Here is a 15000-nt window from a genome sequence, read left to right as displayed (position 1 = left end):
ACACACACACACACACACACACACACACACACACACACACACACACACACACACACACACACACACACACACACACACACACACACACACACACACACACACTGAATAAGTGAGTAGCTGAATGAATATAAAAAGAATAACTAAACCAATGAACAAGTAATTAAGTAAACAAGGTAACAAGTAATTAGGTCACTGAATGATTAAATAAATAGGGGGACTAAAATAATAGACTAATTGATAAAGAAGTGTATAATTAGACAAATAAATGTTAATGGGGAAATGATTAGTGGCCATACTGCTCTGTGATTGTTACCCTTGGGTGCTATGCATACAAGGCTACGGTAGGGAGAAGGTTGAAGAAACACCAATTCTTTCCGAGGAGGTCCTTTCCCCGGACTTTGTATGATTGTGGTCCCTTCCCCATCTCAGTGCACAAAGACAAGCAAGTGGGTCCGAGCAGTGATATTTTTTTGTCATACAAATATCTCAATTACAATTTACAATTGTAATCTATTTGATGTACTTAATCTACTTATTCTACTTAATTTACTTATTGTATTTAATGAATTTACAAATTACTATTTCGAAACGGTAATAGTTCACTTTTCTTAGAACAGAGATTTGTCCAAGGCCAGACGGATGGGAGAGTAACAAAATGAAATGAGACAAACAAAAGTGAATTGGATGAAGGAATATATTGTGATATGACGCGTCCAGAAACAGAGAGGCATCCCCGCCATTTTTAATTGTTTATGCAAGCAGGGATCGTGAAAGGCGCGTTTAACTCAAAATCAGTAAAAGTGCCGGGGATGCCCTTCTGTTTCTGGACACCTCATGTGTCTCCCTCGTAAGTTTATCGCCTTCTGGCCTGAGGAAGGACTTACTTATATACGTGGGGGATAAAGAAAGTTCTCTGCTGGTCCAGTTTGACTTTCTTTAGCTGCTGAATCAGTGGGTCTCTGGGAGGCTTGCCCTTGCCGTTGATCTTCGCAACCTGCAACAAACAAACAAGGATTTCGATTCCTTCATCGAGCGAACAGAAATTACGACAGACAGTGGATGGCTCGATATGCGAGCAGTCCTTTCGTTAACCGAATCATTCGTTAGGTAAATTCGTTTCAATCCACGACCAAGTCCAATATAAAAGTACAAAAAAATGGAAAGCATATATGTTTTTCATTTTTTGTGTCTCAAACTTCAGCCTGATATGCGAATTCTATTTCATTAGGAAAAGTCACCCGTTCTTCAATTTGTTCGTATAGCGAGTCGTTCGTACATCGGGGATCCCACTGTTCTCCACCACCCTCATTCCCAGCGACGCTGCATGGCGCAAGGTACTTCCCTTCCTCTGAATGACGAACACCGTCCGAAGGTCGAGTTCTTATCATCCTTCATACTTATGTATTGCTGTCTTTTTGCCCTCTGTGTAGCAATTCAACCATGAAAGAAATCTCCAAGCATCTTATTACTACTGGCTTTTGCCTTATGGTCCCCATTGTGAACCCCTGTGGAACTCTGATGGTTCGTGACCCTTTAGTTAAGAACCCCTTGTTTCACATCTAACGTCACCAACCAAACATGTCTTGGGTGAAATTACCAGTGACATATTAGTTGAAATGGAGTAAAGTGTGCCCTTGAAGTTCCAGTGCCCAAAGATTTGTTTACAAATGCCGACGAGCTCAAACTCTTCTGCAGTAGACTAACTAGGCATTAGATGAGGACCGAATAAAATGTTTATTCCCAGTTATGTTCCGGAAATATTTTCAAGAAGACCAGTTTTTATGCGAGGCTCACCTTTGCAATAATGTCCGCACATTTCCCATAATGCCCTCGAGAAAGCAACCATCTAGGCGATTCCGGAACTGCTCTGTAACGCAATAAAATATAACTAAACCCAGCAGGAACTAATTAATTTTACTTTCACTATTCTGTAATATAGCAAAAGAGTGTACGTAACAGTCTAGTATCTGGAATTATGTATTTCTTGAGTTTTTGCGAAAAGGACCTCGAGCGTACCTCCAGAGCATGAAGATGAAGATACCGAAGACGGTGACCAGCCCCGAGGCGTGGATCCAGTTCGGAAGGAGCCAGGCGACGAGGGTGGTGGCGCACATCCCAAGAGCCCACACAAAGAACACTACGAAGGAGACCAGGGCTCGCTTCTCCGGCTCGTTGAGCTCCATGACTGAGGAGGGAAAGAGGTGGAGGTAATCCACGTATACAAAAATAATTATTATTTTATTTTATTTATTTATTTTAGAAAGATTGCGTGTACGCAAGATTAAACTTACAAATGATGCATACACACACATACACACACACACACACACACACACACACACACACACACACACACACACACACACACACACACACACACACACACACACACACACACACACACACACACACACACACACACACACACACACACACACACACACACACACACACACACACACTTACTTGTTGATTGAATTCTAGGGGTATTCCGTTACAATGTAACGCTCCATGCCCGGAACGATAGTTGATATATTTGTCCTATATACAATGTTAGGTTTCTAGTTTTGCTATACTTGTCCAATATAAAATGTTAGGTTACAAAGAAAGCAATGACCTCCGCTAGCGGACCCAGAGATCTGGGTGCGCACGTCCTGTGTAATAATAGTCCTTGATATATATATATATATATATATATATATATATATATATATATATATATATATATATATATGCAGAAAGATCACAAAATTAAGTGATCCAATAAACCACTGATAACCACAAAGGAGACCGGAAAAAACTAGAATCCCCAAGCGCTTGGGAATTCTATTTTTTCCGGTTTCCTTTTAGGTTATGAGCAATATATATTAATACACACACACACACACACACACACACACACACACACACACACACACACACACACACACACACACACACATATATATATATATATATATATATATATATATATATATATATATATATATATATATATATATATATATATATATATATATATATATATATATATATACATGAGAGAAGACTGCATTAACTAAAACATGTTGAATTCCCCGTCTTGCGGACCACTGGTTGAGAAACACTGTGCTATAGGAAACCTTTAAGATTGGCGTCGGCTTATGAGCGAGGTTGCACGTCCCCTGGTGTTCGCTTCCCATGAACAAGCCAATGCACTTCTGCGTTTCCCTGACTGACCATATATGGAGATCCAATTCACAACACTCAGTTTATCTAAACAAGGCAAGTGTTTTTAATATTACGCACTTTTTTGTTTTGTAGTTCTTAGGCGTCAGTGAGTTACAGTGTACCAGTATTTCTTATTGGTTTTTTTTCTTCTGCTTCATAAGATATATAATTCTGTCAAATCTAAGAATCACAAAAAAAAAAAAAAAAAAAAAAAAAAAAAAAATCAATGTATTAGTGAGGACCATCTTCGGATCGTTTAGGTAAACTGTGTACAGCCTCAGTCAACGATGGATGATTTGAACATTTCACTAAGACCCTGCTCACAATAAAGGTCTGGACCGCACGGAAACCGCGACGGCACCCCCATAGTCAAGGAAAAACTGCGTGGTTGTGTGTGAATACCTCCGCTGACTTTCTTCTCTTCCTCTTCCTCTTTTCCTCTTCCTCTTCCTCTTTCTCTTTCTCTTTCTCTTCCTCCTTCTCCTCTTCCTCTTCCTTTTCCTCTTTTTCCTCTTCCTCTTCCTCTTCCTCTCCCTCTTTCTCCTCCTCCTCTGCTTCCTCCTCCTGTCATTACTCACCGATAACGAAGGGCATCTCCCAGTTGCTCTCGTAGGCGAGGCCAGCGAAGAACCTGGAAGTCAAGTGGAGGCTGTAGGTCGGGACCAGCAACGCCATGAAGTTGAAGACCACAGAGATTGCGACGGCCACGAAGAACATCAGCTTTCGGCCAGCTCTAAGGGTAACCCGTTGCATTATACATTGTATTGTATTTATTGTATTATATTGTATTATACTGTATTGTATTATACTGTATTGTCCTATATTGTAATATACTTTATTGCATTGCACTCTATCTCACTTTACACATAGCCTATACATGCGTGCTTGTTCATCAACTGGTTCACGATTACCGAAAACGTTGAATTATCAAAGCATAAGAAAATAAAACAACAATATGGCATTTACTCAGAGTACAAGGGCCTTAAAAAAAAAAAAAAAAAAAAAAAATTACAGTTTGTCAGCGATGAGGGGCAAGAAGAACGTGCCCACCGCGTTCCCGGCCGCGTTGACGGAGTAGATGGTCTGGGCAAACCCTTCCTTGTCGCAGAACAAATTGAGTTTCGTAGCCACCGTCTCCTTGAAGGACGTCTCGTCGTGGTCCCAGCGCAGCTGGCAACCTGGGTGGCGGCATAGGGGAGGAGGAGGAAGAGGAGGAGGTCGTTAGGGAAAAGCTTAGCGGGTGGAGGAGCAACGTTAGTGTCAGTGGAACAGGAATTAGGGAGGAAAATTGTGTGTGATCCACCTTGGTCTTTGGATCATGTGCTGGACTCGTGATCGACAGTTATTAACCTCCCGGTTGAGAGCTCAGAGCTCGTATGACCGATCTATGGGTAATACTGTGACCTTACACGCACACACACACACCCAACTCCCCGCCCACGAAAGTTGGAGTAACACCCCGCAGCGAAGCGATACTGAAATTATTTCAGCCTTGGGCAGGAGTCGAATCCGGACCGCCGTAGTGGCAGGCAAGAACTCTAACCACAGCGCCACGAGGTGTGTGTGTGTGTGTGTGTGTGTGTGTGTGTGTGTGTGTGTGTGTGTGTGTGTGTGTGTGTGTGTGTGTGTGTGTGTGTGTGTGTGTGTGTGTGTGTGTGTGTGTGTGTGTATGTGTGTGTGTGTACGTATGTTTACTTAATCACATTTACCTATTTGTAATATATAGGATAAAAGCTATGCTCGTGAGATTTAGTCTACATTTCCACTGGGGAATTTTATCTCTAAATTTACTCATCTCATTTTGCTCTACTGAATCCATATAAAATTGTTCAGCATTGAGAGATCACTGCAGGAGCACCGTTCTATCCCTTAGGAGATGGTGCAGTCTTTGAGGGTTGATTAGATAAGACATCATTGTGTAACCAACACTACTGGTCTCCCCTGTGCCCAAACTCAGCAGACGATAACGCTTCCCAAGATCGAGAGAATATAAGGTCTGCTCGCGCGCATGTTGTGACGTCATCTGAAGGGGAGCCCACAGAGAAAATGGTGAAAACGTAAGTGAAAATGTTAGGTAAGGTAAAAGAGAAAACGTACAGGCACCACAGAGTTTCTGGGAGACTTACCTATTTCATGTTCTGCAACCGTTAAAATGGGGGTTTAATTTTGGAAAAATGTTCTTGTGGTTTATCTTTGACATATTTAATAAAGAAACAGACGATGCAGTTAAAACTGGTGATTGACGTAAACGCCATCTAGTGAGAGAGCCGCACAGTAAAATGTATGTGGACGATGCGGCTCTCCGTGAGCTTTCCCGTCTTTCCTATATAGTCTTTATATACTGGATAGCTGTTGAGTAGACCTTGTATTCTCTCGATCTTGACGCCTCCAATCATGGCCGTATCGTCATCGTCCCGAATTACACGTAGGGTGTTTCAGTGTAGAGACATTGCCAATGACATTTACCGAACTTGTATCTGATTTCTTTATATGTATAGAAAGTCTGTATCGGACTTACGAAGCTTTTGATGATTTACCACCAAGGTCGAGTTGACAAAGGTAACGTTGTACTGGTAGCATTTGGACAGCGAACCCGGGGTGACTTTAGATCTGTAGGAAAGTCATAGACATAAAAATCTCAAGACCCGAATCGAGGACTCTGGCTTGGCGGTGTAGGATTAGTGTGGAAACAAAAGAAAGAATTCTCGAGTCTCCTGACGGGATCTTTCGTTCGGTACCCTAAAAGTCCTACTACACTTCCTAGACCAAAACACAACGACATTACAAGGGACCTCTCAGATTTTTTTTTTTTTTTTTCAATTACGTCGTTTTTCTATCACTTCATTTCAAGCAAAGCCATTTTGATCTCTTTATTGGATGTATTTTTCACGGACAAAATGATGTCCGATAAAGACCATGCTATACAATCGTCCAATGACTATGGAAGCCAATAGAGATTTGGCCGAATGCCATAAAGGGTTTCAATCCACACACCATTGTGCCCTTTTGTTCCTAAACCTAAATATTATAAACCCATTGCTCACCGAGCTTACTTTGTCTTGACTGAAAAATGTGTGTTTTAAATGAGTCTAATGAAGAGAATATGTGACGCACTCAGGAAGCGTAAGGTTTTTCCACTGTTCCATGGTGTAGTCGGTCTTATCTCTGCCAGGGACATCACACCAGTATGGGGGCACTACCGTCTGGAACACGATCAGGTTGGCCTGAAAGCAAGAAGTAAATCTTTTTGTATACATAACACACGCAAGGAAGCATCGTAAGTACAATAAAGGCAAGACGAATGCAATGGGCTGGTCATGTCGCCCGAATGGAAATGGACAGAATCCCAAGAAAGGTCACGACGGAAAGAATTACCGGTGGAAGAAGATCAGTAGGAAGACCCAGAAGAGAATGGATGGATAACATCAAACAAGGCCTAAGAAGTGCTGGGATAGAGAATACGGAAGAATGGATGACAAATGCGCAAGACCGACAATGGAGGCAGATAGTATCGGCGGTGAGGGGTCAGCAAGCGTAAAGGGGCATTTAGACGGTCAAACGGTTTGACAAACCTGGTTTGTCAAACAAGTGTTTGAAGTGATGTTTGACAGTGTGAATAAGGTATTTGGTTGTCAAACACGTTCGACAAACGTGTTTGACGACCAAATACCCCATTCACACGGTCAAACATCACTTCAAACGCTTACCTGACAAACCGGGTTTGTCAAACTGTTTGACCGTGTAAATGGCCCTTAAGAGTATACATAGCACACGAAAATCCCACTGGCTGAGTGAAAGAAACTATTTGTTCCACGAAACTTTGTGTAACCAACCTTACTGGTCTCCCCTGTGTCCAAACGAGTATGTCACCAATTGATTGATTTGGGAAACGGACAAACTAGTGTTCATATCCAGTTGTGGTTTCATGAGGAAGATTGCTGAATCAACTGTTATCGAAGAACAGCCTAATTTTGATATACCCAGAGGACAATGGTCATAAGAACATAAGAAAGAAGGAAACTCCAAGAGACCATAAAGCCTACACTAGACAGTTCCATGTCCATTACCACCTGTCACCCCCATCCATAAAGTTGTCTAACCGTTTCTTAAAACAACTGATAGTTTCAACGCTCACTACATGGTTACTAAGTCTATTCCATTCGTTGACCACTCTATTAATAAACCACTTGTTGCCTATTTCTTTCTTAAATCTAGATTTGTCCAATTTCAATCCACTACAACGAGTCTTGTTGTTTCAATGCGATGACCTTGTCTGCATCCCCTTTATTAAAGCCATTGATCCACTTGAACACCTCTTAGAACAGCCCGCGCTCGGCGTCTTTCTAGAGCAGCGTTTCTCAACCAGGGTTCCCCGGAACCCTAAGGTTCCGCAAAAGTTGCCTAAGGGTTCCGCGAGAACAAGTGAGATAAGCTAATGCACTTTTGATTTTTGATTTAATTTCATATACATAATATAACTAAACACGCACAATATATTCTTGGTTATTGCAATAACGTAATATAGACATCATCCTATCTAACCTATTATTACGATGAAAATGAAATGAGAAAGATATGGTACATGTGTTTTTTTTGTTTTTTTGTTTTTTGCGCAGGGGTTCCTTGAGACATGCAATTTACTTTAAAGGCTACGCAAGTGGAAAAAGGTTAAAAAACGCTGTTCTAGAGGGTATAAATTAAGGTGCCTAAGTCTGTCTACGTAAGCCCATGTATCATTTTGGTCATTCTCCTCTGTACTGATTCTCGTGTCTTCAGACACAATTTCACGTTTGGAGATGAGATTTCTGGTCGGCAATTATCTCCTTGAACTCACACATGGCATAAACACCTTTTGTAATCACTATACCTTACAAACATGGGTCGCGGTTGGAATCCGAAGTGTAGAGGGTTTTGCCTTTTCAAGTTTCTTTCAGTCTGACAGTGAGCATTTTGTGGAACTTATAATTGTACAGATACGAGTCATTTCGCTCTAGTATATATACATATGTATATATATATATATATATATATATATATGTGTGTGTGTGTGTGTGTGTGTGTGTGTGTGTGTGTGTGTGTGTGTGTGTGTGTGTGTGTTTTTAGTGTGTGTGTGTGTGTGTGTGTGTGTGTGTGTGTGTGTGTGTGTGTGTGTGTGTGTGTGTGTGTGTGTGTGTGTGTGTGTGTGTGTGTGTGTGTGTCTATCTGTCAGTACAGAGACAATTGATTCACTGTTTAGAGAGGCTGGATCTACGAGCTGACAGTGTACATGCAGTTCCCCACCCCCCACTAGAACATCACTAAACAAAATAGAGGGAATACACTGGGAGAGCACCCTGAAAACGGACGAAAGTATTAAGAGTAAAATAAACTTAACCCGTGTAAAAGATATTTCTGTTTTAAAAAATCCAGACGTTAATGAGCCAGTGGAATGGATAATCTGTTACATTCAGTAAATGCGTAAAGGGTGAACAACTCTGTCAGCAATAATGAAATCCCCAAATACACGACAAGAGAAAGGTAAAAGTAGGGAGGATGGTTCCTCCTATGAACCAGTCTGTGGCTCCATCTCATCACCAAAGGAAAGAACTAAAGAGAAGAAAAAAGTCTGCAACACCCTTGTCAGCATGGCATTGCCACTTCTTTATCGCTTGTGAATGATACGCCTCCAAGATCTAGTGATAAACGAAATCTGGTAGGCCTGGATCACAAGCCTGATAAAGAGTGAAATGAGGTGAGGCGACGTAGAGGGAGGTGGCAGGAGGTGAGAGACGGAAAGCATTACATGACAGGAGTTCTGGGAGCAATATAAATGTAGAAATGTTAGGGAATCTCAATGCTAGAGTAGGGGATAAGTCAATAGATGTAGTAGTAGGGATGTTTGGTGTGTCAGGTACAAATCGTAGTGAAGAGTTGTTGTACACGTACTAATTGCACTATCATGGCAGGGGTGGGTTGAACGTAAAATTCGTGTATATGTATGTAACTCAAGCATATAAATATAAGAAATTGTTTTCAACTTATATCCCTCTTGATAGCGCAATGGTTTAAGTCACTGCACTTGTTACGTCTCAGCTTGGTTCGAGTCCATAGTTTGACTACGTATCAGTTTCTGTATATGCTTTCATAGAACTCCTTGTCAATCTTGACCGTGATGGCATGGGATTAAAGTGTAAATTAATATGGTTGAAAAGATGAATATCTATGTACTGGGGACCATTCAGTATGTGTATATATGTATGTATGTATATATATTTATATATATATTTATATATATATATATATATATATATATATATATATGTGTGTGTGTGTGTGTGTGTGTATATATATATATATATATATATATATATTTACACACACACACACACACACACACACACACACACACACACACACACACACACACACACACACACATATATATATATATATATATATATATATATACATACACAAATTATTGACGGTGCTCATATTCTTAAATGCAACATAAATAAAGATGTTCATAAGTACATAGGAAAGTTTATAGTTATCATGATATGAAAGAACAACAGTTTTTTTCTCTAAAGAATGTTCTTAGCGTTTATGATATAATGAATCTTCCAGGATGTTTTTAAAGAAAATACAACTCAAGATATTTCAAGTTGAAATTAATCGTATAGATTTTGCTTTTAATTTCATTATCCTGAATAATCTCACTAGAGAATTAGAGTATACTAAGTAGAATGAAATTCTCATTTCCTGGTCTGATATGTTTTTTCTTATATCACTGGAAGTGTTTGTTGGTAATTGTACGCAAATGGATATAACCTGACGACGCCTTGGACGGACAACTAATGACAACCTCATGGCAGCCACATAACCGTTGACGAATTCTCACCAATGAATCTTAAGTTAGATGCGTTTAGTAGAATATTTCACGGGGCATGCACAAAGGATGTGAACCTAAATAGTTGTAGGATTAATTACTATTTATGACAAACTGCGTAGAAGTAGCAACTACTATGGGAAATAGCTCTTCTTACCTGCAAGCTCGAGTAGAAGATAGCAGGGACCATGATCTGGAACAAGATCCTCTTCTGGTACCGTCCATAACCCCCTGACTTTTTCAAGATGTCTTCAAACTCTGTGGCCATTGTGTTGTGCACAAAACAGTCTTCACTCAAAAAAATATCCTCCCCTTCTTCACTTCTCTTTCGCTGGAACACGCTGTGACGACACTCCAGTGATCAAACACTACCCGCGTCTCTGACGACAAACTTCTGATCAGGAACTATCCGGTTCCCGCAGAGTACTTCTTAGTAACCAGGCGAGGTGGTAAAACTGCTGATAGCCGTCCTCCATCACCACCAAGCCCACATCTCTACCGATCACGGTTTTATTACAAACCGTTATAACCGTGTTGTCCTTAGATACACAGGCTTCCATGTCGTAAAGTAATTCAATTTCACGATTTTATTAACAACATAGATATCTATAATGGCCTAGTCACTGCACTATATAAGAGGCTCTAAAGGATATTCACTGCTAACCATGCACATTCAAAATATATTCTGGTGTTTTGTTAAACAACTAAAGTAACTACATGAGGTTTTATTGGTAAAGTGAGTTGCATGACAAGAAATCAGGTAACAAGTGGAGTGCTTCAAGGCTCAGTAATGGTGCCAGTCATGTTCATCATGCACTTTTGTGAGCACCTACACCTGACCCATCGTATTACTTTAGAAACTCTATGAACACATCTGTCGCTGCTGAGGATTTCATGAGTCTCATATACATTGTACTTCCCTTACAATAAATATGTCTTTTTCTATACAAAATTGTTGATGCCAGCATCTGTGAAAAATGCATTTGCATCGTCCTGAGAAATCAATGGGTGTTTGCATTTGGTACATGAACGATATTTCAAATGTGGTAAACAGCTATCCTAACATGACTGTTGATAATACAGACCTACTGGTAATAGGCGAGAACAATGATGAAAGTAGATCTGCTGGTAAACATAAAAAATGGCCATTCACAAACATCATTGTACAACGGGGATGGGATTGTGAGAGTGAGGCATTACATCATTGTACAAAGTCTGTAAGAAATGGCGTCTTGTAAGCCGTATGTTCCCTTGCAGTCTCCTTCATTCTAATGTTCCTATGTCTTCAAGGTGCTCATGCGAGCAAATACAGTGAATAAGAAATGGAAGACGACCATTACATAGGAAGGGGAACATGCTATTTAGGAAAAGGAGAATTAAGGAAGGGAAAACTGGGAAAAGGCCGACAGGAGGGATCACAATAAGCCAAAGTATAGAACCCGATGACGACATAAATTGTATGTTTTATGGTAAAATAAGATACATTTATGACAGCGCAAAATTTTAGATTCCCTCTCCCTCTTTCTCTCTCTCCCTCTCTCTCTCTCTCTCTCTCTCTCTCTCTCTCTCTCTCTCTCTCTCTCTCTCTCTCTCTCTCTCTCTCTCTCTCTCTCTCTCTCTCTCTCTCTCTCTCTCTCTCTCTCTCTCTCACACACACACACACACACACACACACACACACACACACACACACACACACACACACACACACACACACACACACACACACACACACACACACACACACACACACTCACACATGCGTGTGTTGTGTATAACGTCGTACACCGACTGTGGCATGTCTAAGAATTTTATTTTGATTAACGCCAGGCGATTTTGCTGGTTGTAAAGGGAACTCAAGGTCAAATGGAGTCAAGTGAATACCTTAGTAAACCCTGTGAAACGTTTCAGGGCGCTGATACGAATGATTCCTGCGTCAAAGAAACCCATCAGTGATCTACACTCCTACGTATTCCATTTTATGCAAAATTGTATGAAAACATTTTTCTACATTTTGACGTGTAGATTATGTGAATGAAAATGTACTTTTATCCTTTTACCCTCTATCAGAACAGTTGACCCCATGGACACAACCTAACCCAAAATACATTAATGGCACTTAATGATGAATATTATGGAGCTGAACTCCACGAGATGATAATATGTGTAAAAAAGGAATCCAAAGAGAAGATGGAGAGACGGGACAAAGAATTTTGCAAGGGTGAAGTGACAGAATTTGGCGCAGTTGTACAACTCATGGAAAAAGTTGGGAGACGTTTTCTTTGTTCATCACAATGGCCGATGATTGGTTGGTTACTTGATTGGTGGTTCCCAAGTTGCTGTGCTAGGAGAGGATCCTAGGGAGGAAGATATCTGGTCCAGCTTTTGTGATCTTCACCACGGTCTGTAGTCTCCTCATTCCTCCTCACATGGGTGCCGTGTCTCTCTGTAACTCATGTAGTCTTCATCCCTCAGTTTTCTCGCCTCCTCCTCCTCCAACTCCTCCACCAACTTCCTTTTTCTTTTCTTGACAAACGTCGACGAGCTCTTCCTCAGTGGCTACCGGCATGTACTTACTATAGTTCCAGTGATGGATACAACTTGTTAGAGAGCGATACTTGTGAGTGTTCTCCGCTTCTTCGAAGGTCTGAGGCAGCGGCAGTCCGAGTGTCTCGGGAACCAGCATGGAACACAAGAGGCCAACGAGGGACAAGCCCACCATTAACCAGTATTGAAGGCTGATCTCCAGCTGTAATGAAAGGAGGTGGAATTTAGTCTTGTTTTGTCAGCAGAGAAATTACCAAGTGTAATCCGTTTTCCTAGCTGTGATGCATTCCGTGCAAAATTGAACAAGCTATATGCACTTGCACAAACTTTCGAGACAGTAAAGGAACTTGTAAAAAAAAAAAAAAAAAAAAAAAAATCGTTTCGAAAAGTAAAAGGAATCATGCTGTTACCTTCCCGCGCCCCCTCCACATTGCTACTCTGCCCACTCTGTCATATCCTTTCTCCAGGTCCACAAACGCCATGTACACTTCTTCACCACCATGCATATATTTCTATTTATTTATTGTAAAATAAACACCTAGTCTACACATCCTCCTCTGAATCTCCCTCCTTCATCAACCGCCATTTTTTTTTCATGCTTCCTTTGCCTCATCTTTATCGAGTATACACTTGCCTGATAATGCTCTGCAATCTCACATCTTGTATCCACTTTTGTGGCCACTTCCAACGGACGCCACACAAGATTTCTTTCCGTCTTCCGAATTGTTTTTCTTGCTTCTGTTTTTACCAAATAGCCTCTTTTTTCGGCATTCCACACATAATCCCGTCCACTAGAGGAGTTTTTTTATTTTTTATTTTTTGGTATTGTATTTGAAAACCCTTCCCTATATTTCCTTCTTTCCTGAACCCCTGCCCTCCCCTATTCCTTCTATTCGGTCCTTTCTCGTTCGTCTTGTTTGGTCAGTAGCTCAGAAAAAGGTGGGGATTTCTGTGTCGTAGGAGACCAAACTCATTCTATTACCTTCCATGGAGAAATGAGACCGTATTCCTCAATGAAATCTCCCAGAAGAGCAGTGCCAAAACATATGGGGGTCGAAGGTCAATCGGAGCCATCCTGAGGAACGTTGCATCTCCAGTATGACCTCATGGTGACCTTACCTAAGTACCAGCCTCTAAACATAAGTGATTATAGGACATAAAGCCCCGACTGCAGGGAGACCTACTCACCCCTACGATATAAGGTGAAGCAGAACAGACAGCTAACGAGACGACTAAGGTTATCCCCAAGGAGAACGACCGGATCGATGTTGGAAAGAGCTCGGCGCCTATGAGGAAGACCACGTACATCGATGAGGTGATGAAGAGCTTGATGAAGGCCGCCAGCGCTAGGAGGAGCCACCTGTCTGCAAAGAAGTGTGTGAATGTTAGGGAAGGGATACCCATTCTGAGTGGAAGAATTTCTGAGGAATCGTGGTATTATAAAGTTAAGTTGCGAAAAATGCTCTCTTTTATTTCGAGTCCATTGAACGTGGAACTCTCCATTTATCCTTCAAGTCAAATTTTGAGGAGTCCTGTCAATCTCTTCATCATGGTGACGCCCTTTAGACATTTTGTTCAGCCTGAGGCCAGACGATCTCATGCAGCTGAAGGATCTCCATTCTGTCTTGATTCCATACTTTAGCTAGATGCTATCGTCTCGCTTCACCCAAAACAAAATCTTTAGAGTACGTCACCAAGCCAAGAAATTTAGGTAAAGAAATTGCTCAGGTCAGTGACAACTGGATTGTATCAATTAATCCACTTGGACCAAGACACTCCCCGTGATTCTCTGAGGGATCAGGAAGACGATCTTCATAATCCGTGTTGCCTGACGGTTAATGCCAGTGAGTTGATCTACGAGTTGCTGAGGGCGTCACGTATGATACCAGTTCTATTTGTGTGTATGTAGGGAATATATATTTTGTGTGTGTGTGTGTGTGTGTGTATGCATGTGTGTGTGTGTGTGTGTGTGTGTGTGTGTGTGTGTGTGTGTGTGTGTGTGTGTGTGTGTGTGTGTGTGTGTGTGTGTGTGTGTGTGTGTGTGTGTGTGTGTGTGTGTGTGTGTGTGTGTGTGTGTGTGTGTGTGTGTGTGTGTGTGTGTGTGTGTGTGTGTGTGTGTGTGTGTGTGTGTATTACCCTCTAACTCCCCTACCAAACAAACATCTGAATAAGATGGCCCGATGTTAAACAGAATAGAACTAATATAGCAGTAACGAGGCAAGCAAGGCCCAGTATCTACCCACATTACGACGTAAAGACTTACTGGATATGCTGAGGGCAGCGGCCGCGCTGAAAATGGCGCTGAAGCTGAAGCTGACGATGAATGCAGTCCTACGCCCTAAGTATTGAGAACTCCCCCAGCCGACGAGGTTTGA

At 41.3% G+C, this 15000-nt stretch overlaps 2 protein-coding genes across 3 annotated transcripts in view; both read right to left on the bottom strand.

Moving 5' to 3' along the window:
* LOC143038644 (organic cation transporter 1-like) overlaps window positions 1-10518 on the bottom strand; it is a 16794-nt gene extending 6276 nt beyond the window's left edge. The window contains exons 1-8 of the mRNA XM_076208137.1: window positions 10236-10518; window positions 6325-6434; window positions 5729-5820; window positions 4223-4388; window positions 3789-3943; window positions 2017-2185; window positions 1795-1867; window positions 885-994 (exon numbers count right to left, since the gene is read on the bottom strand). Of these exons, the coding sequence (XP_076064252.1) occupies window positions 885-994; window positions 1795-1867; window positions 2017-2185; window positions 3789-3943; window positions 4223-4388; window positions 5729-5820; window positions 6325-6434; window positions 10236-10346 (986 nt within the window). The 5' untranslated portion in view covers window positions 10347-10518. The remainder of the gene's footprint in view (window positions 1-884; window positions 995-1794; window positions 1868-2016; window positions 2186-3788; window positions 3944-4222; window positions 4389-5728; window positions 5821-6324; window positions 6435-10235) is intronic.
* A 269-nt stretch (window positions 10519-10787) lies between these two features.
* Window positions 10788-15000, bottom strand: part of LOC143038645 (organic cation transporter 1-like) — a 35129-nt gene continuing 30916 nt past the window's right edge. For both annotated transcript variants that reach the window (XM_076208138.1, XM_076208139.1), the window contains 3 exons: window positions 14889-15000; window positions 13814-13989; window positions 10788-12827 (listed from right to left, as the gene is read on the bottom strand). The exon at window positions 14889-15000 is cut by the window's right edge and continues 103 nt beyond it. In XM_076208138.1, the coding sequence (XP_076064253.1) occupies window positions 12543-12827; window positions 13814-13989; window positions 14889-15000 (573 nt within the window). In that variant the 3' untranslated portion in view covers window positions 10788-12542. The remainder of the gene's footprint in view (window positions 12828-13813; window positions 13990-14888) is intronic.

The sequence above is a fragment of the Oratosquilla oratoria genome, chromosome 24 (assembly GCF_046742065.1).
Source record: "Oratosquilla oratoria isolate Oo_2021 chromosome 24, ASM4674206v1, whole genome shotgun sequence".
In the NCBI taxonomy this organism is placed as follows: domain Eukaryota; kingdom Metazoa; phylum Arthropoda; class Malacostraca; order Stomatopoda; family Squillidae; genus Oratosquilla; species Oratosquilla oratoria.
The sequence above is the reverse complement of the archived record's forward strand: the minus strand, read 5'-3'. Positions and strand labels throughout refer to the sequence as shown.